Source organism: Jatropha curcas, chromosome 5 (genome assembly GCF_041381405.1).
Source record: "Jatropha curcas cultivar XTBG-Jc1 chromosome 5, XTBG_Jcur_1.0, whole genome shotgun sequence".
NCBI lineage: Eukaryota > Viridiplantae > Streptophyta > Magnoliopsida > Malpighiales > Euphorbiaceae > Jatropha > Jatropha curcas.
In genome coordinates this window covers 901,193-926,665 of record NC_143155.1, presented here as the reverse complement: position 1 = coordinate 926,665, position 25,473 = coordinate 901,193, and the positions used below count along the sequence as shown (strand labels likewise).

Below are 25,473 nucleotides of genomic sequence, written 5' to 3'. Positions count from 1 at the left end.
CAACACTCTATTTTTATATTAAGAATAAATATTAAATTAATAAATAATTTTAAAATAGCATTAAAATGAAAAATGATTTTATGTAAAGCATTATTTTTATCAGAAGCACCAACCTATAATCGTATTTTTAAACAAATGATTTGCATGGACGTTGGGATCCAACCTAAGACCTATAATTTTCTTGTATTTTCCTTTTAATTATTTATCCCCCTAATCTAAATTTCTGATTTTTACTTTGACTTGTGCGGAGGCAACAAAAATGAAATAATGAAATAAGAAATTTTCCGGGAAAAGAATTGATTTCAAAAAGAGAAAATTGTCTCCTCGACAAACCAAATAATCAATTAATTATAAAAGCAATATTACTGTCGTTATATAACAGAAAATACCGTACATCAAAGATTCAGACACTACCTCATAGCATTAATACAAACAGTCACACCCAGCAAAATAACAGAAGAAACACCATTAATTCTTTCTTCATCATCTCTAGCTTTGCTATATATGTAAGTTTACAGGAAATAATAGCTCAACCAGAAATCTGGATAGCCTTGACATCAGGTTTCTTGATTTCCTCCTTTGGAACTGTCACAGTAAGAACTCCATTTTCCATTGAAGCCTTTACTTGATCCATCTTTGCATTCTCCGGCAGCCTGAATCTCCTCATGAACTTCCCACTGCTACGCTCCACCCGATGCCAAGTATCATTCTTTTCTTCTTTCTCCACATTCCTCTCTCCGCTGATTTGGAGAATTCTGTCATCTTCAATCTCCACCTTCACTTCCTCTTTCTTGAGCCCAGGAAGATCAGCCTTGAATACATGAGCTTCTGGTGTCTCTTTCCAGTCTATGCGAGTGTTGATAAAAGCAGAATTCTCACGAGAGACGATTGAAGAAGATGAAGGGAAAGGAAAATCTTTGAATGGATCCCAAACGTCAAAAGCAGAGAAAGGATCGAAAATGCTGCTTCGTGAGTTACCGAAGAAACTTGGAATCAAAGCCATTTCTGTTTTGTTTATTTCTTGGACAAGATCTGATAGACAGCTGAGAAAGTAAATTGAGAACTGAACTTCTTCTTATCGTCCATGATCGGACTAGGGGTAATGGGTTTGATTATTTATAGGCAGTAGAAGAGCGATTCTGGTAGTTTCTCGGGAAATCTAATTGGGCTTTCGTTAACAAACCATATCTGAAAAGTTCTGGAACCTTCAATGCTTGGAAAGTTCGATAAATCTGGATTTGGGCCTTTCTCGCACATTCTCGAACTTTTGTTCTCAGTTTCCATACGGGCTCAGTCGATGTCGTTTTTCAAGATCCAGCCACGTCAGCCAATTGAGGTCGAGCAGGAGTACTATGTATTGGAAGAAATTTGCCAAACAAAGTTCATAGCCTTATTTATGAAAATCAATAAAGCTAAAGATTTTTTAAATAATGTTTTGACTTAATTTTTTTTTCTTTTCAGGTTTGTAGTTAGAAATATTCCCTTTTAATAAGAATTCTTAACTTTATTCATTTGGTCTATAAGTGAGACTATAAATTCAGTTTAAATAATTTTTTTTTTTTCGTTTATTTATGAAATAAATTGCCACGGAATAGGATAGACTATTTTCAGAAATTAAAAAAAAAAAAAAAAAAAAAAAAAAAAAAAAGACACAGCACACCTAGCACGCATAGCCTTAAAAAAATATGTAACTTATTAAAAAGATTTAAATAAATAAATAATCATATATAATAACTTATAAATATCTTTAAAAAAAAACCAACTATAATATGAGATATTAAATCTTTTAAAATGTTCGTGCAACAAATTCAAAATCAAGAAAATACAACTTTAGCATTTTAAAGCATTTTGTTATTTGAAAGTATAGTAGATGGAAGAAATTTGAAAGTTATTAAATCAAACTTATCAAATGACTATAGAGTCGGATAATGCTATAAGTAGCCATTAAGTAGAGCGTGTTTACAGCTAATAGCATAGATCAATTACTCTATCAACTTGATTGAATCTCTTAAAACAAGCTAAAGTTTTTTAATGAAATTTGTGCGGAGAAAGCTCACGAATGGACTAAAAAGAAATTTCATATTTAGAGTTTAAATTCGAAACATTTGATTAAATGAGTATAAAACATTAAAGTCAATATCAATAGATCAACTATTACAGAAAAAAGTTTATTTTCTACTTTCCCACCATTTACTGGGACTTTCATTCAAAGCTTATAAAACTTTTCTTTTCGACCTTCGAATGAATCTCTACCACCCCATCTTATCCCTCGAGATATAATTTATAAATATTCTTATTGTCTTATAAAACCTTTTTTTAGCTAATTCTCTATATTTATAATGAAATATAGAAAATGAGCTCAATTTTTTAAGATAAGAATTTTTTTTTTTTTTTTGAAATACATTTTTGAAGTATAATATAATTTTCAAAATCAAATGGCAGCAGACAGAAAATTGATAAAAGAATGTATGATTAGTGATATTTGATATTGAGAGTTGGATTCAAGATTTGTTGACATGAAAATCTGAAAATATCTACACGACAAATGTTTTATTAGCATTTTATATATCAAATGGCGTCTGACCTTCAGAACACTTAAATTTTTTTTTTTAATAATTTTTTATTATTCATATTTAATTTGTTATACTTGCAATCCCCCTTAACTAACTTTTATTATCATTTTTACATTTTTATTCACTTGTATATGAATATTATTATTATATATAAAAAAATTTATGATGCTCACTTTAGAAATGATTTTATACAAAATTCAAGTTTCTAAATGCATTGGCACATAATTTATCCCTTTAAATTTGATAAAAAAAAAATCGTGTGACACTTTAAACATATTGTAACATTTTTATATTCATTTTTATAATAAATTCAAACCTCTTTATATTAATAATGATAATTTTTAATCATTTTTTATACATAAAATATTGGATATGCGATTAATAAAAATTTAAAATACTAATGTTCTTTTATTTATTTAATTATCAAATAAATGTTTGATGAAACCGATTTTATTAATCAAATTTTGTAAATAAGTTAATATATAATATAAAATTATTTGCTTAGCTACTTAAAATATATAGCAATATAAAATTATTTTTTAAATGATTTAATTAGCCAGTGAATTTTTACGTATGACATAATGACATAAACCTTAGTGTTAAATTTGTGAAATTCAGCTGTTAGAAATTTAAAAAAATTGAAAGTAGATTTTACAACTCAAGACTCCATCTCTGTTCATTAATTTATTACATCAAACAACTTCTGAATCTCTCCAAGCACATTCATTTTAATGCTCAAATTTGTAAAACTCAGCCAGAAATCTCAATAGCCTTCACATCAGGTTTCTTGATTTCCTCCTTAGGAACAGTTACAGTAAGAACTCCATTTTCCATTGAAGCCTTCACTTGATCCATCTTTGCATTCTCCGGCAGCCTGAAACTCCTCAAGAACTTGCCACTGCTACGCTCTACCCGACGCCAAGTATCGTTCTTGTCTTCTTTCTCCACATTCCTCTCTCCGCTGATTTGGAGAACTCTGTCATCTTCAACCTCTACCTTCACTTCCTCTTTCTTGAGCCCAGGAAGATCAGCCTTGAAGATATGAGCTTCTGGTGTCTCTTTCCAGTCTATGCGAGTGTTAACAAAAGCAGAATTTTCACGAGAGACGATTGAAGAAGATGAAGGGAAAGGAAAGTCTTTAAATGGATCCCAAACGTCGAAAGCAGAGAAAGGATCGAAAATGCTGCTTCGTGAGTTACCGAAGAAACTTGGAATCAGAGCCATTTCTAATTTGTATATCGCTTAAGAAGATTTGATTGATGCGTTTTTGCTGTCTATGGAGGAATGGTGAGAATGGAAGGGATATTTATAGGAAGCAGAAGCAGGATTCTAGTAGTTGCTCGGGCAATCTAATTGGGCTTTCGTCAAGAAACTGTATCTAGACAAGTCTCGAACCTTCAGTGAAGGGATATGGGCTTTTTCACGCATGTTCTGGAACCTGTTTTATCCATATGGGTCCAGTCTTACACTATGAAAGAAAATAAAGGAGGAACGAAAATGAGAATTGATTTTACTATTCATTTTTCTTCTTTATTTTCCGCCCTATATTTAGAAAAGGGAGGAAAATAAATGGGCAGAAAGAAAATAAATCTATTTTCCTTTGTTTGGAAAGAAAATAATATTATTATAACTTTACATTTTTATCCTTTATACATCTATAATTAAGTTATAATTGGTTAATTATTTAATTAATATAATGAATTAACCATTTATAAGTGAAACCATTGCAAGGTGTGCCTGCATCATATTTTACATCTAAAAAAATGGAAGAAAATAACATAAAAACATAAAGTTAGACAAAATTAGTTAATGTTTAATTCCTTTAATTACTAGTATTCAAGCTTGAATATTGATAATTATAGATCGGTCAATCACACCATTTATGAAATAACTCAAAAATTGGTTTTCATATATTTTACATTTAAAAATTTATGCCTAATTTCAGCCTCCGAGATTATGTAATGAAATTTAAAAATATATATATTTTATTATTGCTAAACCGGACCTGTAAATTAGTTTAAAATCTTCAAACCGAATGAACAATCTATAAATCAAATAAAAAACAAGACGAAATCATTAAATTGGACCAAACCGATTTGAATCGAACAAAAATAACCTAGAAGCTCTTTCTTTTCTTTTCTTTTTCTTCCTCTCTCACTCTCAGCAAAATGTTAAAAGTCAATTCAGGACTGCACAGAGGGAAAAGCCAATTATATGCCTATTTGATTTATTCTTCTTCGGCATTTTCTTGAGTGAGTTGAAGGTTATTCTAGGGCAAGGAGATCTAAAATATGAAGAGGTTTATTGGCGTATTTAGCAAGGGCATCTATACTTGCTTTCTCTCCTTGGGTCAATAACCTATCTTCCCGAAAAGATGGGACAATTCAGGACCAATAGGTGTTCACCCTAAAATCTTTCGAACTTCTCACTATAAAGAATTTTTCTTTTCACCTCCCTTTTATGGATTCGGTCAAGCCCTCAAAAACACTAAGACCGTCTCGAAAGACAGATGAGGGTGATCTTCTTTTCTGTGATTTGTTAAAGAGTATAGCCCATTGATCAAATACGGAGAAAATTCCAAATTAGCTTTATGAGCTAAGATGCTTAACCCGAGCATAATCCTAATGCTATTTGGGGCAAGTTGTGATACAGTGATGCCGAGCTGATTAAGGTAGTCATATAAATCTGTTTGGAGAGGAAGGCGAACACCAACGCTTAGACTTTTTTCGTACATGATAAGGAAGTTGGGACTTTGCTCAGAGTTTGCCCAAACATTTTTACCTATAGGAAGTAACTCAAACTCATCAGAAATAGAATATTTTACTTTAAGTCTTTCCATACCCTCTTCCCCGAATAATGAACTAGTTTTACTCTTTTTTGTCGTCTTTTTTATTTTTGTTTGAGTAGGCTGAGAGTTCTATTGAGACGAGGAGGGGTATTCCTATCTCTAATGACAATACTAGTGGCTCGGACCCTACTAGGTCATATCCTAGAAGCTTGATCCACCGCTTCCATGGTGATTGGAAGACCGCTGGAAGGAAAACCACCTGATTTGGTAGCTTTAGAGCTTGAAGAAGAAGAAGAGTCTTCAATGGCAATAGCTTTGCCTTTTCCAGACAGGGGGTGGGGGTACTAGAGTTCATAGTATTGTGAAAAGCAAAGGAACACGTAAGGAAAAGGCGAGATGAGAAAGGAAAATTTTACCTCTTCTGAAATCTTACAGAAAGTTGCAAAGGGAAATGAAAATGATAGTAAATGAACTTTAAAAATCAACAGGAAATGCTTCAACCTTCAATTTATAAGCAAGTGAGAGAATTGGAAGAGACGTCAAGAGAAAGCGAAACGTCAATAAGCATGAAATAGCAAGAGTCGCCCCTTAATGATAAAGTAAAGAAGCATGACGTTCTAATAGCATTGATAATGCCAAAAGTCACGTCTATTAAAGACAAGACGTGAGCTAATAATGAACTGACATCTAGGGCTTACGTGGAAGAGCAAGATAAAAAGGTGTTCGGAAGTGACTTAAAGTGCTAGAAAGAGCATGGAGATGACTGAACATAAATGGTTGGATATATTTCAGAGAAACTTTTGACAGGAACAAATTATTAATCTATACTGAGCAAACCAAGTAACCAAGCAACATAAAGAGCTGAGCAATTAATTAAGACCAAACAGTCTTCAGATTCGTTTGAATAAAAGTAACTTTCAGTTAATGTAGTCATTAAAGATCACTAATTGTTGAGATTCTTGCTCGGCATTCATAGCCAATATTCTTATCATAAATATACATATTCAGTTACAATTCCGAATGTATTATAAATAATTGTATGATAACCTAGAAAAACCATCAAAGAAATTAGCTATATTCCTACTTCTTAAGAATCTCTTAAGTTCGCTTCTATCACATATACTTTCACTCGATCTTCATCATATACTCCAATTCGTTGTGGTCTACGAGAGTTAAGAGGCGGATTGATACTATAAAAAGTGCCCAAAAGTGTAATATTATCTTACTAATTAATTAAACAATAATAATCTTCCAAAATTAGAAATCTTTGGTTATTGAGTTAAACTAGCTAAGGTAAATCAATAGGTCACGCATTAAATATTACTTTAGTCCTTTTATGGTTTAAGTTTTAAACTACAGTGCCAATATATCTATGTTTTTAAATGGCAATGCTTAGGGTATAAAGGTCATTTTAGAGTGATATTGCAACAAGTCACATAGTTGGGGTATTTTTGTAATTTAAGCCGAATAAACTATATAGAAAATTTATGAGATTGACTATAAAATCTCATGTTCAAGGATAAGATGAGAGAAAAATTCCATCACCGTGGAAAGAAACAACTTCACATACTCTCCAAACAAACTCTAATCCCAATAGATTTTCCCAAACTTATTTGGTCCATGTTGCACAATGAATTTTTCTGAATAAGTCATAATTCATGACCATGAAAATTATAACTATTAAATTCGGATTGATCCGGTAAATTGACCCAAAAAATTAGTAAGCCAAACTTAAAATTAACTGGTTTTACTTCTGAACTATTTAAGTAAAAGAATCAGAATAAACCAATTAAATCATTATTAAATTGGTATTATAGATGTTCTTGAATGCTAGTATTTCCATTCAAGAACTCCGGACTAATGCCTCGAGCCGTTGTTCTTAAGCTGCATAGATATCCGAATTCTAATGAGAATTTTATGAAAATGAACAAAATCAAGTGAATAACTGATAGGAGAACGATAAGTTAATGCAAAGAGTTGAAAAGAAAACTATTTAGCATTGGAATTGAAGTTTCTCTTAGTTAAAATCTACTAGTCCAAGGAAAGGATTATTTCGTTCCTGATAGTTATTTCTTTAATAAGTGGGTAGGAGCATACTCTGGATCGGAATCATGGAGAGTACTACCTGATCATTTCTACCAACTTAAAGCCCCAATTAATATACTTTTCTATTATCTATTAGGCCGAATTAGGCCGAAATACCCTTTTAGATAATTTAGACAATTTTCAATCTATTACTAATCCTTTGTGTATCTTGGTATTCCTAACCATCCACTCATTTTTACTTAATCACCTGTTAGAATTATGGTAATACATATAAATGATAGTGAAAACTCAAGAAAACTCAACAAGGTTGATCTTTTGAGCCCGCTTCAAGTCAGGATGACTAATCCACCAATCTTGGGGCAATCGGTCTTCTTTTTTTTTCTGTTTTACTCTTGTACATAGGAAATGAGTCTCCATTTTTTACTTCAAATTTCGAAGTTGTTTTCTTTTACTCGTATAACTATCCAATTGAGTTCATCAACCCAAATGATGAATAAAAAATGAAGATACCTATTCATTTCGCCCTTTTCCTAAAAAGTCCTAAAAAGAATAGGGAAAAATTTATGTTTCAACGAATCACACGTAGAGATATGGATAACACACAAAGACTTAATGGTATTTCATAACTAATCGATTGAGCAGTAGCTCGTAGACCACCTAAAAAAGAATAGTTATTATTGGATCCATATCCTGACATAAGAAGTCCAATGGGAGCAATACTTGAAATGGCAATCCATAAAAAAACACCAATATTTAGATCAGTTAAAACAAAGTAATAGCCAAAAGGAATTATTGAATAGCTTAATAAAGTTGATATGACTGCTATTAGGTTACGTTTTCTTTGATTTGTTGCTTTCGTTTTATTGCATTCATGGGAATAATATAACGGTCCATAACTTAGTTCAGAGCCACTAGGCAAACAGAGCAGCTATAATGATAAGGAGATAAACATGAAGCGTCTAGAAAAGGAGGGATGGGCATCACCCATTTATGCAAATACCCTTAAGTTAATTAGGTGGGTATTATTCTTTATTTTCTCATTTTCTGCTTCAAGAATCAGAAATATCGGATTCGAGTCTCTAATTACTGAAATTTTTATCAATTTGATGAAAATTATTAGAACGAAAATTATTATCAATTTGTAAAAAATACGTTTACAATATTATTTCAATTCATTTAAATAGTTGACCACATATTTTTCTAGTTTTCTTACAAAAATTCAAGAATTTAAATTTGACATTTCTTCTATTAGAATATGTGTCAAATAAATTTCGGTTCAATAACATTTAAATTATGTTTCGATTTAATTATCAGTACTCTCACATCTTTTTGAAGATTAATCTTATTTTGAGATTCATATGAGATTCGTGTTTACTCCTGTTCATTAATATTTTTTTTAAACAAAGATTATCTATTTGATTTAAATATGTTTCACATAAATAACTTTTACCCCTATTTAACAATTTGGTAAAAAATTAATCCCTTTCGAGTCGAAAACCGATCATGTTAAAGCAGTTAAAGCTCTCACCAAGAATTTGATTCTATGACTTCATTTTATAATGACCAAAGTAGAGTCTAATACACTTCAACTACTCGACCAAGCTATCTTTAATAGCATTGAAATTATTTTAATAATGTGGGATTGCAAATTTAAACCTGGTCTAATTAATAAAATAAATAAACATAGGATGTACACAAAAGAAAAATAAATAGATGGAATGGGCAAAACGCAAGTGGAAAAGCTAGAAGCTTGTATTGTTCATAAAACATTGCACAGCAAGAAATGATGGAACAATTTTCCTTAGTATCTTCTACTGTGGAAAATAACAAAGTAGTACAGATCACCATTCGGCCATTAATACATGGCATCTTGTAAAAGGAGCAGTGTTGAGACCAGGTTTTGCTGGATCCAAGGACTTTTGAAGCATCAGCTAGAAATCCAAGAATACAGTAAAAATTTGCTCAAAATGACCCAACATCCTGAACACCATCTGGGAGATAACACAGGACTTGGTTGGATTATAGAGAATGCCTATTGATTAATTCCTCCAATCTTCATATGCAGCATCTAGGAAAAAGATTCATTCATTCCTCCTTGATTATCAAGGAAATCTCCAAATGGAAGGAAAGGTTTCTTCTGTTCCTGTTCTTGAACGAGCTCTCTTATTGGTTTCAAGTCAATTAAGTAAAGAAAATTTCTTGTATTTTCCTTTTAATTATTTGTCCACTTAAATCTCAATTTCTGATAATGAAATAGAAATGTGTTTTCTACAGTTGTCTCCTCAGAAACCAAATAATCAATTAATCTTAAAAGGAACTAATATTATTATCGTTATATAACAGAAAATACCTTACATAAAAGATTCAAACTCAACCTCATAGATTTAATACAAACAGTCATACCCAGCAAAATTACAGAACAAACACCATTAATTCTTTCTTCATCATCTCTGTTAACATATTTTTGCTATATGTGTAAGTTTAGAGGAAATAATAGCTCAACCGGAAATCTCAATAGCCTTGACATCAGGTTTCTTGATTTCCTCCTTAGGAACAGTCACAGTAAGAATTCCATTTTCCATTGAAGCCTTTACTTGATCCATCTTTACATTCTCCGGCAGCCTGAATCTCCTCATGAACTTCCCACTGCTACGCTCCACACGATGCCAGGTGTCATTCTTGTCTTCTTTCTCCACATTCCTCTCTCCGCTGATTTGAAGAACCCTGTCGTCTTCAATCTCAACCTTCACTTCCTCTTTCTTAAGCCCAGGAAGTTCAGCCTTGAATACATGAGCTTCTGGTGTCTCTTTCCAGTCTATGCGAGTGTTGATAAAAGCAGAATTTTCACGAGAGACGATCGAAGAAGATGAAGGGAAAGGAAAGTCTTTGAATGGATCCCAAACATCGAAAGAAGAGAAAGGATCGAAAATGCTGCTTCTTGAGTTACCGAAGAAACTTGGAATCAGAGCCATTTCCAATTTGTTTATCGCTTAGAAAAGATTGATAGATCGCTGAGAAAGTAATTCAGAACTGAACTGCTTCTTATTGTCGATTGTGGGATTAGGGCTGATGGGTTTGATTATTTATAGGATGCAGAAGAACGATTCTGGTAGTTTCTCGGGAAATCTAATTGGGCTTTCGCTAACAAACTGTATCTGGAAAAATCTCGAACCTTCAATGCTTCAGAAGGATTTGGGGCTTTTTCTCGCATGTTCTCGAACCTGTGTTCTTTCTACATCAATTATCAATTTCTTCTAGTATGTTCCTTAGATTGATTAAAAAATTTTCAATTAACCCTTTTAAAGACAATTAAAATAAAAATTTTTGCTTTAAAATAAATTATTTAAAATTCAACAATAATAAATTTTGCTTTTATATCATAAATAGTTGCAAAATTTTAAAATTTCAATTATCAACTTTATAATGGAGTGCGCATTCAATTGGTTTGATTAGTTTTAAGCAATTTATTAAATCAAACTAGATAAAATTAACCGAAAATCGAATTTTGAATAATCAAAACCAAACAAAAATAGAGAAAATCGGAATAATTATATTATATTATACTATTATGTTGTATATATTGGTTTTTTATAGTAGATAGAAAATATATCTAATCAAACAAAAATATAAGAATCTAAATTCATAAAAATAAATTCGAAAATGAAGACTCTACTTTCTCATACACAACAATAATTATTTAACAAAAGAGTGAGGTGAACCAAATTCCTATCAAATAGATTTAACTATTTATTATAAGTTAGCACTGTTATTGCAAATTATTTTAGGATCTTAATTTTAAAAGGACAGCACTTTCCCTTTTGGGTTTATTAGGATTGCTTGAACTAAAATCGATTACACTGAGTAGGTTTTGATTACTAACCAAACCTCATCAATCACATTGAAAAATTGAATAAAAATAACAAAGTAACCGCAAAAATCGATTGAATCGAAAAATTGAATCAAATACTTACTCTTTACTCCTTTCAGTCTCTTATTTATATAAACTTTTTATTTCACAAGAATTAAAAAAAGAAGTTATTTTTGTTAGAAATGACAATATATATATATATATATTTCTATTATACCCTACTTTAATATGAGATATACACGTTAATCGGTTATTTTACTTTGTAATCAACCAAGATTAATTACTTTATTATCTAAGTTACTTATCTAATGGAGTATTACATACCTCAGTTCCATAATAATTGTTACATTTATTAAATTTGTCTAAATTAGAAAAATTATTGAGCAAAATGTTTATATTACCCTTCATTTAATATTAATTCTCTAAGAAAATCATTAAATTAAAGTACTTCCTCCGTCCCAAAAAGATAGTCTATCTTTCTTTTTTTGTTTGTCCTAAATATAGTTTCACTTTCTTTTTTTGGCATTATAATTAATCCTTAAATTGTCTACTATACCCTTATTAAATTACCTTATTTTCAATAACGCTCATTAATTTTTAGTTATTATTTCAATACTCATGTGTTATTTAAGATGGACATAATAGGAAAGTTATACGAATAAAATTATCATTTAACTATATTTCTTAATATGTGTGAAAATAGAAAGTGGACTATTTTTTTGGGACAGAGGTAGTAATAATTATTGATCATATACAAGGGGTAAACACCGAAAAAAAAAATATTTGTTACTCTTAAAACCACAAATGTGATATGTACTTAAGAAAAAATTATTTTCTCAAATATAATAAATATTATAGAACAGAGGTAGTAGTTACTATGAGTAACTATTGACATTTTCAATTTTCAAAGTTTCGATTTTCAATAAATAATGGCATTGAAAAATAAAGAGTAATTGATAAAAATAAGAAAGTTATTTTTAACAAGTAAAATTAAATATGGATATAATAGAGATTTAACATGTTAACTAGCTTATTAAAATTGTAATAATTTGGGACAAATGAAAAAGAAAAATGTGTCTATCAATTTGGGACGGAGGGAGTAATTGTTTTTCCTAAACTGATTTCCCCTCTTATGAATAACCATGAACTAACGTTGTTTTATTATTTTACGTAAATTTTAATAAAGGTTTGAAGCTTATTCTAGAGTGTTTTCCCTTCATTTGAAACTCACTTGTTGCTAAAGGGAAGAACCATGAAGCATAAACCAGCTCACAAGGTGTTCTCAAGTAGCTACCTAAGGTCCCTGTAATTTTCTCTTTGAGAAAAGATGCAAAACGATCAAATCGACAATTGTTTCAGGTAGCAGCGAGATGAGTCATCCTTTTCACACCTCGAGGATTATTTTGTTCTTTGTTTGGGGCTACTAATCAAATTGAGCATTGTTTCAGGACTTGGATTAAATAGAATGGCTACTGATTAATCCCTCCAATCTTCATATGCAACATCTAGGAAAAATATTCATTTATTCCTCCTTGATTATCAAGACAATCTCAGAATGGAAAGAAAGTTTTCTTCTGTTCTTGTTGTTTGAACAAGCTCTCTTTTTGGTTTCAAGTCAATTAAGTAAAGAAAGACTATATGGTCACCCTATAAGGTTTTGAAAAAAATAATGCTCTTCAAAAAACTATTTCACAATCTAATGTCATTTCAAAATTATTTATCAATCTAATATTTGCCTTGGCATGGAAAGAGAGTATAGCACTAAAATTATCAATTGAGTTGGTGGTTTCAGTGCAATATAAAAAACAACTCGTACTGAGAAGCAGTCAACAAAAAGTAGTTATATAAATAAACAATAATTTTTATTTTGTATTGAGACCATCAATCCAATTGGTGGTTTCAATACAAAATGAAAATTTTAAATTGTCAATTCACCTTTTCACTAAAACACACAGTTCGTTTGGTGGTTTTAGTGCAACTATGAGATGTGAACACTATAGAATGTGACCACTCGTCAGTAAAAAGTACACGAGAAAATAGCATTTTGTTAAGAGTCCACAGATTAATTAGTGGTTTCAATAAAAAAGTATTTATTCACTCAAAATATTTTTTTCACCAAAACATATATATAATCTGGTGGTTTTAGTTAATAATTATTTCAAGTTAACTAATAACAACACGAGTTTCCTTACACAGTTAAAAATTACCAAGAGTAACAAAGAGCTTCGAGTTGAACTTATATGATGTTAAAAATATCTTAATAACTTAATCATATTAATATCTACTCACATGTCCTCCTGTACCACACCTTGAAAGCCTCCTATTACGATGTGGATTTCGACGTACCGCATCTTCTCAAATGGTTGTGTAACATCCCAGGCTCTACCGAGATATTGTCCGCTTTGGGCCCCAGGCCCGCACGGTTTTGTTCCTGGGCCAGGGAACCACCTCCTAGCCCAAAACGCGTCTCGGGAACTCAAGGCCTGCTACTCCTTATGTACAGTACTTCCACCTTGTGCTTAGCCGATGTGGGATTTCGCCTAAGGTGCAGTCCCTGACAGGTTGTTATGGAGAAAATGTCATATGAGTCTGTTGCTCGGGTATCATCATCTCAAAAAAATCATTAAATGAGTGCCTAATATGAAATGTAGATCCATCAAGTGTGCTGAATGACACCGTAGAAATATTGAAAGCAGGTATTGTATATTGAAGTGGCACTCTCGCCTATTCTGGAGAAAGAAGTATGGATTTGTTGGGTTGCCATCATCGAAGTGTAATGAATGTTTAATGACATTTCTAATATTGAAGATAGTACACTCCATTCAGGTTATGGTGTAGAAGATGATGTGCTGGGCATATTAGCGCGATAACCTTCATACTAGTTATATGTCATACAGGGAGAGACTTGAGGTATATCGTCTACTGGCAGGGCTTCAAATGGAATACGTTTATATATCTTTTCATGTCTCCTTCACCTCTGCAGTTTTTTTGGTGTTTGAACACGAAGAAACTCTATAGATAGAAGGGCATGTTGAAGCATACAATGAGTTCCGTTACGAATTTCTTCATTCATTATACCGAATAGGCTAAATAATCTTCAATGGAATGATAGATTTCTATATGTTTGTGATGTTAAACTGTGATATATATATTGAAGCTCATCTGCCTGTATTAAAAAAATATTATGGAAATGAGAACAAAATTTATCATTCAGTTAGATTAAGAAATTATAAAATAAGATAAAAGGATATTGAATAATTACCATAGCTCCAATTTCTGCACCTCAAAATGAAATTCAACGTTCTAATTCGTTGCAAATATCAAATATATTGCACCAAAATCACCAAATTTTATGTGTGTTTTGGTGACAAAATATTTTGAGTGAATAAATATTTTTTTATTAAAACCAATAATGAATCTAGTGGACTCTAAACAAAATACTATTTTTCTCATGTACTTTTTGCTGACTAATAGTCATATTTCATAGCTGCACTAAAATCACCAAACGAATTGCGTGTTTTAATAAAAATGCAAATTGAGAGTTTAAAATTTTCATTTTGTGTTGAAACCACCAATTGAATTTGTGGTCTCAATAGAAATTAAAAATTATTATTTGTTCCTATAACTACTTTTGGCTGACTGTTTATCAATACGAATTACTTTTTTATTTTACTGAAATCATCAATTCAATTACTGATTTTAGTGCAACACTTTATTTTTATATTAAAATAAATATTAAATTAATAAATAATTTTAAAATGACATTAAAATGAAAAATGATTTTATGTAAAGCATTATTTTTATCAGAAGCACCAACCTATAATCGTATTTTTAAACAAATGATTTGCATGGACGTTGGGATCCAACCTAAGAACTATAATTTTCTTGTATTTTCCTTTTAATTATTTATTCCCTTAATCTAAATTTCTGATTTTTACTTTGACTTGTGCAGAGGCAACAAAAATGAAATAATGAAATAAGAAATTTTCCGGGAAAAGAATTGATTTCAAAAAGAGAAAATTGTCTCCTCGACAAACCAAATAATCAATTAATTATAAAAGCAATATTACTGTCGTTATATAACAGAAAATACCGTACATCAAAGATTCAGACACTACCGCATAGCATTAATACAAACAGTCACACCCAGCAAAATAACAGAACAAACATCATTAATTCTTTTTTCATCATCTCTAGTTTTGCTATATATGTAAGTTTACAGGAAATAATAGCTCAACCAGAAATCTGGATAGCCTTGACATCAGGTTTCTTGATTTCCTCCTTTGGAACTGTCACAGTAAGAACTCCATTTTCCATTGAAGCCTTTACTTGATCCATCTTTGCATTCTCCGGCAGCCTGAATCTCCTCATGAACTTCCCACTGCTACGCTCCACCCGATGCCAAGTATCATTCTTTTCTTCTTTCTCCACATTCCTCTCTCCGCTGATTTGGAGAATTCTGTCATCTTCAATCTCCACCTTCACTTCCTCTTTCTTGAGCCCAGGAAGATCAGCCTTGAATACATGAGCTTCTGGTGTCTCTTTCCAGTCTATGCGAGTGTTGATAAAAGCAGAATTCTCACGAGAGACGATTGAAGAAGATGAAGGCAAAGGAAAATCTTTGAATGGATCCCAAAAGTCAAAAGCAGAGAAAGGATCGAAAATGCTGCTTCGTGAGTTACCGAAGAAACTTGGAATCAGAGCCATTTCTGTTTTGTTTATTTCCTGGACAAGATCTGATAGATAGCTGAGAAAGTAAATTGAGAACTGAACTTCTTCTTATCGTCGATGGTCGGCCTAGGGGTAATGGGTTTGATTATTATAGGCAGTAGAAGAGCGATTCTGGTAGTTTCTCGGGAAATCTAATTGGGCTTTCGTTAACAAACCATATATGAAAAGTTCTGGAACCTTCAATGCTTGGAAAGTTCGATAAATCTGGATTTGGGCCTTTCTCGCACATTCTCGAACTTTTGTTCTTAGTTTCCAAACGGGCTCGGTCGATGTCGTTTTTTAAGATCCAGCCGCGTCAGCCAATCGGGGTCGAGCAGGAGTACTGTGTATTGGAAGAAATTTGCAGACGGAGTTCATAGCCTTATTTATGAAAATCAATGAAGCTAAATATTTTTTAAATAATATGTGGGTTTAATTTTTTTTTAAGTATATGATTAGAAATATTTCGTTTTAATAAAAATCATTAGCTTTATTGATTTAGTTCATAAATAGGACTATAAATTCAGTCTAGATAATTTTTTTCCGTTTATCTATGAAATAAATTGCCACGGAATATGATACAACTATTTTTAGATAAAAAAAAATAAGACACAACACACTTAGCACACATAGCCTTAAAAAAGTATGTAACTTATTAAAAAAATTTAAATAAATAAATAAATAATTATCTATAATAAGTTATAAATATCTTTAAAAAAACCAACTATATTATGAGAGTATTAAACCTTTTAAATGTTCGTGCAACTAATTCAAAATCGGGAAAATTCAAGTAGATTAATATGTCATTATTATTATTAAAAACAATCTTAAAAATGCATAAATAAAATTTTGAAATCAAACAACTTTAGCATTTTAAAGCATTTTGTTATTTGAAAGTAAAACAAATAGAGATGCGGATCTCTTTTTAGTAAATGAAAGAAATTTGGAACTACTAAAAGAAATTTCAAAGTTATTAAATCAAACTTGTTGAATAACTATAGAGTCGGGCGGTACTGTAAATAGTCATTAAGTAGAGCATGTTTATAGCTAATAGCATAAATCAATTGCTTTGTCACTTGATTGAATCCCTCGAAACAAGCTAAAGTTTTTTAATGAAATTTGCGCCCCAAAAAGCCTACAAAGAAACTAAAAATACTCTCTTTCAAGTGTTTAAAGATATTTTATATCCAAAGTTCAAACTCGAAATCTTTAATTAAAGAAAAATTAATTCATGTCATTTCATTTTATCCTTCGAGATATAATTTACAAATATTCTTGTCTTATATATATATTTTTTTGAAATACATTTTTGAAGTATAATATAATTTTCAAAATCAAATGATCTAACACAAAATTCAACCATATATAATAATACAAAGTAAAAAACACGTCGATACATAATTTTAGCCCTCGGGATTAAAATAATATTGTGACATTCTCAAATTTATTTTTATAAATAAATTCACATTTTTCCATATTAATAACCATAATTTTTATTATTTTTGATTTCTATAAAACATTAAATATGTGATTAAGCAATTTAAAATACTAACTTTTTTTTTTTTTGACTATCAAATAAATATTTAATTAAACTAATTTTATTAATCAAATTTTGTAAATAAGTTAATATATAATGTAAAATTATTTGCTTAGCTACTTAAAATATATAGCAGTGTAAAATTATTTTTAAAATGATTTAATTAGCCAGTGAAATTTTACGTATGACATAATGACATAAACCTTAGTCTTAAATTTGTGAAATTCAGCTGTTAGAAATTTAGAAAATTTGAAAATAGATTTTACAACTCAAGACTCCATATTTGTTCATTAGTTTATTACATCAAACAACTTCTGAATCTCTCCTAGTACATTCATTTTAATGATCAAATTTGTAAAACTCAGCCAGAAATCTCAATAGCCTTCACATCACGTTTCTTGATTTCCTCCTTAGGAACAGTCACAGTAAGAACTCCATTTTCCATTGAAGCCTTCACTTCATCCATATTTGCATTCTCCGGCAGCCTGAACCTCCTCAAGAACTTGCCACTGCTACGCTCTATCCGATGCCAAGTATCGTTCTTGTCTTCTTTCTCCACATTCCTCTCTCCGCTGATTTGGAGAACTCTGTCATCTTCAACCTCTACCTTCACTTCGTCTTTCTTGAGCCCAGGAAGATCAGCCTTGAAGACATGAGCTTCCGGTGTCTCTTTCCAGTCTATGCGAGTGTTCACAAAAGCAGAATTTTCACGAGAGACGATTGAAGAAGATGAAGGAAAAGGAAAGTCTTTGAATGGATCCCAAACGTCAAAAGCAGAGAAAGGATCGAAAATGCTGCTTCGCGAGTTACCGAAGAAACTTGGAATCAGAGCCATTTCTAATTTGTATATCACTTAAGAAGATTTGATTGATGTGTTTGCTGTCGATTGTGGAATGGTGAGAATGGAAGGGATATTTATCGGAAGCAGAAGAAGGATTCTAGTAGTTTCTCTGGAAATCTAATTGGGCTTTCGTCGAGAAACTGTATCTAGACAAGTCTCGAACCTTCAATGAAGGGATTTGGGCTTTTCTCGCATGTTCTGGTACCTGTTTTCTTGGTATTCATATGGGTCCAGTCTTACACTATGTTTGGGAAAGTGAGGAAAGAAAATAAAGGAGGAACGAAAATAAGAATTGATTTTACTAATCATTTTTCTTTTTTATTTTCCACCTTATGTTTAGAAAAGGGAGGGAAATAGATGGGAAGAAAGAAAATAAAAATATTTTCCTTTGTTTGGAAAAAAAATAATATTATTGTAACTTTACATTTTTTATCCTTTATACATCTATAATTAAGTTATAATTGGTTAATTATTTAATTAATATAATGAATTAACCATTAATAAGTGAAACCATTGCAACTGTGCATGCATCATATTTTACATCTAAAAAAATGAAAGAAAGTAACATAAAAACATAAAGATAGACAAAATTAGTTAATGTTTAAAAAGAGCCTCGAGTCAATAAAAACTGAGCAGATTAACTCAATGACAAGCTTCATTAGAGGCTCCATTGTAAAATTAAGACCTAAGCATTAATGAAGAAGCGATGGGAACGATGGAATCTATAATATTTTATTGATTTATTGAAAAAAAAAATCATAATAATTTTTTGCTTTTGACGGGATAGCAAAAGGTACCAAAGACTAATTTAGTCTGAGAGATCATATCCGGACTATTTTTACAAATGAAATAAATATTAAAAGAATCAATATTCGCATGCGAAGTTTTTTTTCTACTCTAAAGTATAATTTGTCTATTAGAATTATGATACCATAATTCTGATATCGGATTGCTCAAATTTAGGAATCCAATAATAGAAAAATAGAAAAAAATAAAATTATATAAAATAATGCGAAACAAAATAAAATAGAAAAAATTATCTATAATATAATAATATAAATAATAAAATAATAATAATAAAAAGGAAAACAATAACTATATAATAAATAATAACTATAACTACGTATATTGCCTTTAATTAGTAGTATCGAAGCTTGAATAATGATAATTATATATCAGTGAATCACACCATTTATGAAATACCCAAAAATTGATTTTCATATATTTTACATTTAAAAATTTATCCCTAATTTCAACTTATGGGATTATATAATGAAATTTAAAAGAAAATATCTTATTATTGTTAAATCGGACCTATAAACTATTTTAAAATCTTCAAACCTGATGAAAAATCTATAAATCAAATAAAAATAAAACTAAACCATTGAATTAGACCAAACCGTTTTAAAATCTTCCCTCTTAGCTGCACCGATCCCTCTCTCTACTCGATTTCTCAGCCACTACCTTAGCTGACAGGCTTTGAATCAGTTGTCGTCGTCTCCTTCTCACCATCAGGCCGCTAGTCCCTTTCTCTCTCCCTTTCTTTTCTATTTCAGTAATTGACAAGTCACATTGTTCCTTATTAAATAGGATTTTATAATAATTACTTAATTTCATGTTTTGTTATGTAAAATTACTTATTTTAATAGGTATTAAATATATTAATAATCATCAATTGTTTTACTGATATTTTATCAAATATTAAAAGAAATAATGTTTCATAATCTACTTTTTTAAATTCTAAATACAAGTATAAATAGAGTATAATAATTTTAACTCTAATCAAAACACCTAAATGCTGCATAAATAGCTATCGTCAAATATGGCATAAATTTTCACTCTCACACTCAGCGATTATTTTTTAAAATGATTTAATTAGCCAGTGAAGTTTTACGAGTGACATAATGACATAAAACCTTAGTTTTAAATTTGTGAAATTCAGCTGTTAGAAATTTAAAAAAATTGAAAATAGATTTTACAACTCAAGACTCCATCTTTGTTCATTAATTTATTACATCAAACAACTTCTGAATCTCTCCTGGTACATTCATTTTTAATGCTAAAATTTGTAAAACTCAGCCAGAAATCTCAATAGCCTTCACATCAGGTTTCTTGATTTCCTCCTTAGGAACAGTTACAGTAAGAACTCCATTTTCCATTGAAGCCTTCACTTGATCCATCTTTGCATTCTCCGGCAGCCTGAACCTCCTCAAGAACTTGCCACTGCTACGCTCTACCCGATGCCATGTATCGTTCTTGTCTTCTTTCTCCACATTCCTCTCTCCGCTGATTTGGAGAACTCTGTCATCTTCAACCTCTACCTTCACTTCCTCTTTCTTGAGCCCAGGAAGATCAGCCTTGAAGACATGAGCTTCTGGTGTCTCTTTCCAGTCTATGCGAGCGTTAACAAAAGCAGAATTTTCACGAGAGACGATTGAAGAAGATGAAGGGAAAGGAAAGTCTTTGAATGGATCCCAAACGTCGAAAGCAGAGAAAGGATCGAAAATGCTGCTTCGTGAGTTACCGAAGAAACTTGGAATCAGTGCCATTTCTAATTTGTATATCGCGTAAGAAGATTTGATTGATGTGTTTTTGCTGTCGATGCTGGAACGGTGAGAATGGAAGGGATATTTACAGGAAGCAAGAAGAAGGATTCTAGTAGTTTCTCGGGAAATTTAATTGGGCTTTTGTCAAGAAACTGTATCTAGACAAGTTTCGAACCTTCAATGAAGGGATTTGGGCTTTTTCTCGCATGTTCTGGAACCTGTTTTCTTGGTATTCATATGGGTCCAGTCTTACACTATGTTTGGGAAAGTGAGGAAAGAAAATAAAGGAGGAACGAAAATAAGAATTGATTTTACTATTCATTTTTCTTCTTTATTTTCCACCCTATATTTAGAAAAGAGAGGAAATAAATGGGCAGAAGGAAAATAAAACAATTTTCCTTTGTTTGGAAAGAAAATAATATTATTATAACTTTACATTTTTATCCTTTATACATCTATAATTAAGTTATAATTGGTTAATTATTTAATTAATATAATGAATTAACCATTTATAAGTGAAACCATTGGAAGGTGTGCATGCATCATATTTTACATCTAAAAAATGGAAGAAAATAGCATAAAAAATAAAGTTAGACAAAATTAGTTAATGTTTAATGCCTTTAATTACTAGTATTCATGCTTGAATATTGATAATTATAGATCAGTCAATCACACCATTTATAAAATAACTCAAAAATTGATTTTCATATATTTTACATTTAAAAATTTATCCCTAATTTCAACTTACGAGGTTATGTAATGAAATTTAAAAGAAAATATTTTATTATTGCTAAACCGGACCTGTAAATTAGTTTAAAATCTTCAAACCCAATGAAAAATCTATAAGTCAAATAAAAAACAAGACTAAATTATTAAATTGGACCAAATATCGAACCAAAATAACCTAGAAGCTCTTTCTTTTCTTTTCTTTTTCTTCCTCTCTCACTCTCAGCAAAATGTTAAAAGTCAATTCAGGACTGCGCAGGGGGGAAAAGCCAATTATATACCTATTTGATTTATTCTTCTTCGGCGTTTTCTTAAGTGAGTTGAAGGATATTCTAGGGCAAGGAGATCTAAAATATGAAGAGGTTTATTGGCATATTTAGCAAGGGCATCTATACTTGCTTTCTCTCCTTGGGTCAATAACCTATCTTCCCGAAAAGATGGGACAGTTCAGGATTAATAGGTGTTCACCCTAAAATCTTTCGAACCTCTCACTATAAAGAATTTTTCTTTTCACCTCCCTTTTATGGATTCAGTCAAGCCCTCAAAAACACTAAGACCACTTGGAAAGACAAATGAGGGTGATCTTCTTTTTTGTGATTTGTTAAAGAGTATAGCCCATTGATCAAATACGGAGAAAATTCCAAATTAGCTTTATGAGCTAAGATGCTTAACCCGAGCATAATCCTAATGCTATTTGGGGCAAGTTGTGATACAGTGATGCCGAGCTGATTAAAGTAGTCACATAAATCTTTTTGGAGAGGAAGGCGAACACCAACGCTTGGACTTTTTTCGTACATGATAAGGAAGTTGGGACTTTGCTCAGAGTTTGCCCAAACATTTGTACCTATAGGAAGTAACTCAAACTCATCAGAAATAGAATATTTTACTTTAAGTCTTTCCATACCCTCTTCCCCAAATAATGAACTAGTTTTACTCTTTTTTGCCGTCTTTTTGATTTTTGTTTGAGCAAGCTGAGAGTTCTATTGAGACGAGGAGGGGTATTCCTATCTCTAATGACAATACTAGTGGCTCGGACCCTACCAGGTGATATCCTAGAGGCTTGATCCACCGCTTCCATGGTGATTGGAAGACCGCTGGAAGGAAAACCACCTGATTTGGTGGCTTTAGAGCTTGAAGAAGAAGAAGAGTCTTCAATGGCAATAGCTTTGCCTTTTCCAGACAGGGGGTGGGGGTACTAGAGTTCATAGTATTGTGAAAAGCAAAGGAACAAGTAAGGAAAAGGCGAGATGAGAAAGGAAAATTTTACCTCTTGTGAAATCTTACAAAAAGTTGCAAAGGGAAATGAAAATGACAGTAAAAGAACTTTAAAAATCAACAGGAAATGCTTCAGCCTTCAATTTATAAGCAGGTGAGAGAATTGGAAGAGACGTCAAGAGAAAGCGAAACGTCAACAAGAATGAAATAGCAAGAGTCGCCCCTTAATGATGAAGTAAAGAAGCATGCCGTTCTAAGAGCATTGATAATGCCAAAAGTCACGTCTATTAAAGACAAGATGTGAGCTAATAATGAACTGACATCTAGGGCTTATGTGGAAGAGAAAGATAAAAAGGTGTTCGGAAGTGACTTAAAGTGCTAAAAAGAGCATGGAGATGACTGAACAAAAATGGTTCGATATATTTCGGAGAAACTTTTGATAGGAACAAATTATTAATCTATACCGAGCAAACCAAGTAACCAAGCAACATAAAGAGCTGAGCAATTAATTAAGACCAAACAGTCTTCAGATTCGTTTGAATAAAAGTAACTTTCAATTAATGTAGTCATTAAAGATCACTAATTGTCGAGATTCTTGCTCGGCATTCATAGCCAATATTCTTATCATAAATATACATATTCAGTTACAATTTCAGATGTATTATAAATAACTGTATGATAACCTAGAAAAACCATCAAAGAAATTAGCTATATTCCTACTTCTTAAGAATCTCTTAAGTTTGCTTCTATCACATAGTACTTTCACTCGATCTTCATCATATACTCCAATTCGTTGTGGTCTACGAGAGATACTATAAAAAGTGCCCAAAAGTGTAATATTATCTTATTAATTAATTAAACAATAATAATCTTCCAAAATTACAAATCTTTGGTTATTGAGTTAAACTAGCTCAGGTAAATCAATAGGTCACGCATTAAATATTACTTTAGTCCTTTTATGGTTTAAGTTTTAAACTACGGTGCCAATATATCTATGTTTTTAATGGGAATGCTCAGGGTATAAAGGTCATTTTAGAGTGATATTGCAACAAGTCACATAGTTGGAGTATTTTTGTAATTTAAGCCGAATAAACTATATAGAAAATTTATGAGATTGACTATAAAATCTCATGTTCAAGGATAAGATGAGAGAAAAATTCCATCACAGTGGAAACAAACAACTTCACATACTCTCCAAACAAACTGTAATCCCAATAGATATTCCCAAACTTATTTGGTCCATGTTGCACAACGAATTTTTCTGAATAAGTCATAATTCATGACCATGAAAATTATAACTATTAAATTCAGATTGATCCGGTAAATTGACCCAAAAAATTAGTAAGCCAAACTTAAAATTAACCGGTTTTACTTCTGAACTATTTAAGGAAAGGAATCAAAATAAACCAATTAAATCATTATTAAAGTGGTATTATAGATGTTCTTGAATGCTAGTATTTCCATTCAAAAACTCCGAACTAATGCCTCGAGCCATTGTTCTTAAGCTGCATATATATCCCAATTCTAATGAGAATTTTATGAAAATGAACAAAATCAAGTGAATAACTAATAGGAGAACGATAAGTTAATGCAAAGAGTTGAAAAGAAAACTATTTAGCATTGGAATTGGAGTTTATCTTAGTTAAAATCTACAAGTCCAAGGAAAGGATTATTTCGTTCCTAATAGTTATTTCTTTAATCGGTGGGTAGGAGCATACTCTGGATCGGAATCATGGGGAGTACTACTTGATCATTTCTACCAACTTAAAGCCCCAATTAATATACTTTTCTATTATCTATTAGGTCGAATTAGGCCGAAATACCCTTTTAGATAATTTAGACAATTTTCAATCTATTACTAATCCTTTGTGTATCTTGGTATTCCTAACCATCCACTCATTTTTACTTACTCACTTGTTAGAATTATGGTAATACATATGAATGATAGTGAAAACTCAAGAAAACTCAACAAGGTTGATCTTTTGAGCCCGCTTCAAGTAAGGATGACTAATCAACCAATCTTGAGGCAACCGGTCTTCTTTTTTTTCTGTTTTACTCTTGTACATAGGAAATGAGTCTCCATTTTTTACTTCAAATTTCGAAGTTGTTTTCTTTTACTCATATGACTATCCAATTTAGTTCATTAACCCAAATGATGAATAAAAAATGAAGATATCTATTCATTTCGCCCTTTTCCTAAAAAGTCCTAAAAAGAATAGGGAAAAATTTATGTTTCAACGAATCACACGTAGAGATATGGATAACACACAAAGACTTAATGGTATTTCATAATTAATCGATTGAGCAGTAGCTCGTAGACCACCTAAAAAAGAATATTTATTATTGGATCCATATCCTAACATAAGAAGTCCAATGGGAGCAATACTTGAAATGGCAATCCATAAAAAAACACCAATAATTAGATCAGTTAAAATAAAGTAATAGCCAAAAGAAATTACTGAATAGCTTAATAAAGTTGATATGACTGCTGTTAGGTTAGGTTTTCTTTGATTTGTTGCTTTCGTTTTATTGCATTCATGGGAATAATATAACGGTCCATAACTTAGTTCAGAGCCACTACGCAAACAGGGCAGCTATAATGATAAGGAGATAAACATGAAGC

General features: G+C 31.2%; 6 protein-coding genes across 6 annotated transcripts; all 6 read right to left on the bottom strand.

The window, feature by feature from the left end:
- Positions 1–344: 344 nt before the first annotated feature.
- Positions 345–1,100, bottom strand: LOC119369269 (17.3 kDa class I heat shock protein-like). Its single transcript, XM_089722037.1, has one exon. It carries the CDS (start codon positions 1,001–1,003, stop codon positions 530–532), a length of 474 nt encoding a protein of 157 aa, XP_089578163.1. The 5' UTR covers positions 1,004–1,100; the 3' UTR covers positions 345–529.
- Positions 1,101–3,222: 2,122 nt separating this feature from the next.
- Positions 3,223–3,867, bottom strand: LOC105629887 (17.3 kDa class I heat shock protein). Its single transcript, XM_012211532.4, has one exon. The coding sequence runs from the start codon at positions 3,795–3,797 to the stop codon at positions 3,324–3,326; it is 474 nt and encodes a 157-aa protein (XP_012066922.3). The 5' UTR covers positions 3,798–3,867; the 3' UTR covers positions 3,223–3,323.
- Positions 3,868–9,708: 5,841 nt separating this feature from the next.
- LOC105629885 (17.3 kDa class I heat shock protein) lies at positions 9,709–10,596 on the bottom strand. Its single transcript, XM_089721991.1, has one exon. It carries the CDS (start codon positions 10,377–10,379, stop codon positions 9,906–9,908), a length of 474 nt encoding a protein of 157 aa, XP_089578117.1. The 5' UTR covers positions 10,380–10,596; the 3' UTR covers positions 9,709–9,905.
- A 4,727-nt stretch (positions 10,597–15,323) lies between these two features.
- Positions 15,324–16,081, bottom strand: LOC149495970 (17.3 kDa class I heat shock protein-like). The gene has a single exon (XM_089722050.1). It carries the CDS (start codon positions 15,980–15,982, stop codon positions 15,509–15,511), a length of 474 nt encoding a protein of 157 aa, XP_089578176.1. The 5' UTR covers positions 15,983–16,081; the 3' UTR covers positions 15,324–15,508.
- A 1,656-nt stretch (positions 16,082–17,737) lies between these two features.
- Positions 17,738–18,425, bottom strand: LOC119369249 (17.3 kDa class I heat shock protein-like). Its single transcript, XM_089722140.1, has one exon. The coding sequence runs from the start codon at positions 18,355–18,357 to the stop codon at positions 17,884–17,886; it is 474 nt and encodes a 157-aa protein (XP_089578266.1). The 5' UTR covers positions 18,358–18,425; the 3' UTR covers positions 17,738–17,883.
- A 1,911-nt stretch (positions 18,426–20,336) lies between these two features.
- On the bottom strand, positions 20,337–20,998 carry LOC149495969 (17.3 kDa class I heat shock protein-like). Its single transcript, XM_089722047.1, has one exon. The coding sequence runs from the start codon at positions 20,910–20,912 to the stop codon at positions 20,439–20,441; it is 474 nt and encodes a 157-aa protein (XP_089578173.1). The 5' UTR covers positions 20,913–20,998; the 3' UTR covers positions 20,337–20,438.
- Positions 20,999–25,473: the final 4,475 nt, after the last annotated feature.

Coding starts and splice junctions, on each gene's coding strand:
- LOC119369269 (XM_089722037.1), bottom strand. CDS start 1,003: ATGGCTTTGATTCCAAGTTTCTTCGGTAACTCACGAAGCAGCATTTTC.
- LOC105629887 (XM_012211532.4), bottom strand. CDS start 3,797: ATGGCTCTGATTCCAAGTTTCTTCGGTAACTCACGAAGCAGCATTTTC.
- LOC105629885 (XM_089721991.1), bottom strand. CDS start 10,379: ATGGCTCTGATTCCAAGTTTCTTCGGTAACTCAAGAAGCAGCATTTTC.
- LOC149495970 (XM_089722050.1), bottom strand. CDS start 15,982: ATGGCTCTGATTCCAAGTTTCTTCGGTAACTCACGAAGCAGCATTTTC.
- LOC119369249 (XM_089722140.1), bottom strand. CDS start 18,357: ATGGCTCTGATTCCAAGTTTCTTCGGTAACTCGCGAAGCAGCATTTTC.
- LOC149495969 (XM_089722047.1), bottom strand. CDS start 20,912: ATGGCACTGATTCCAAGTTTCTTCGGTAACTCACGAAGCAGCATTTTC.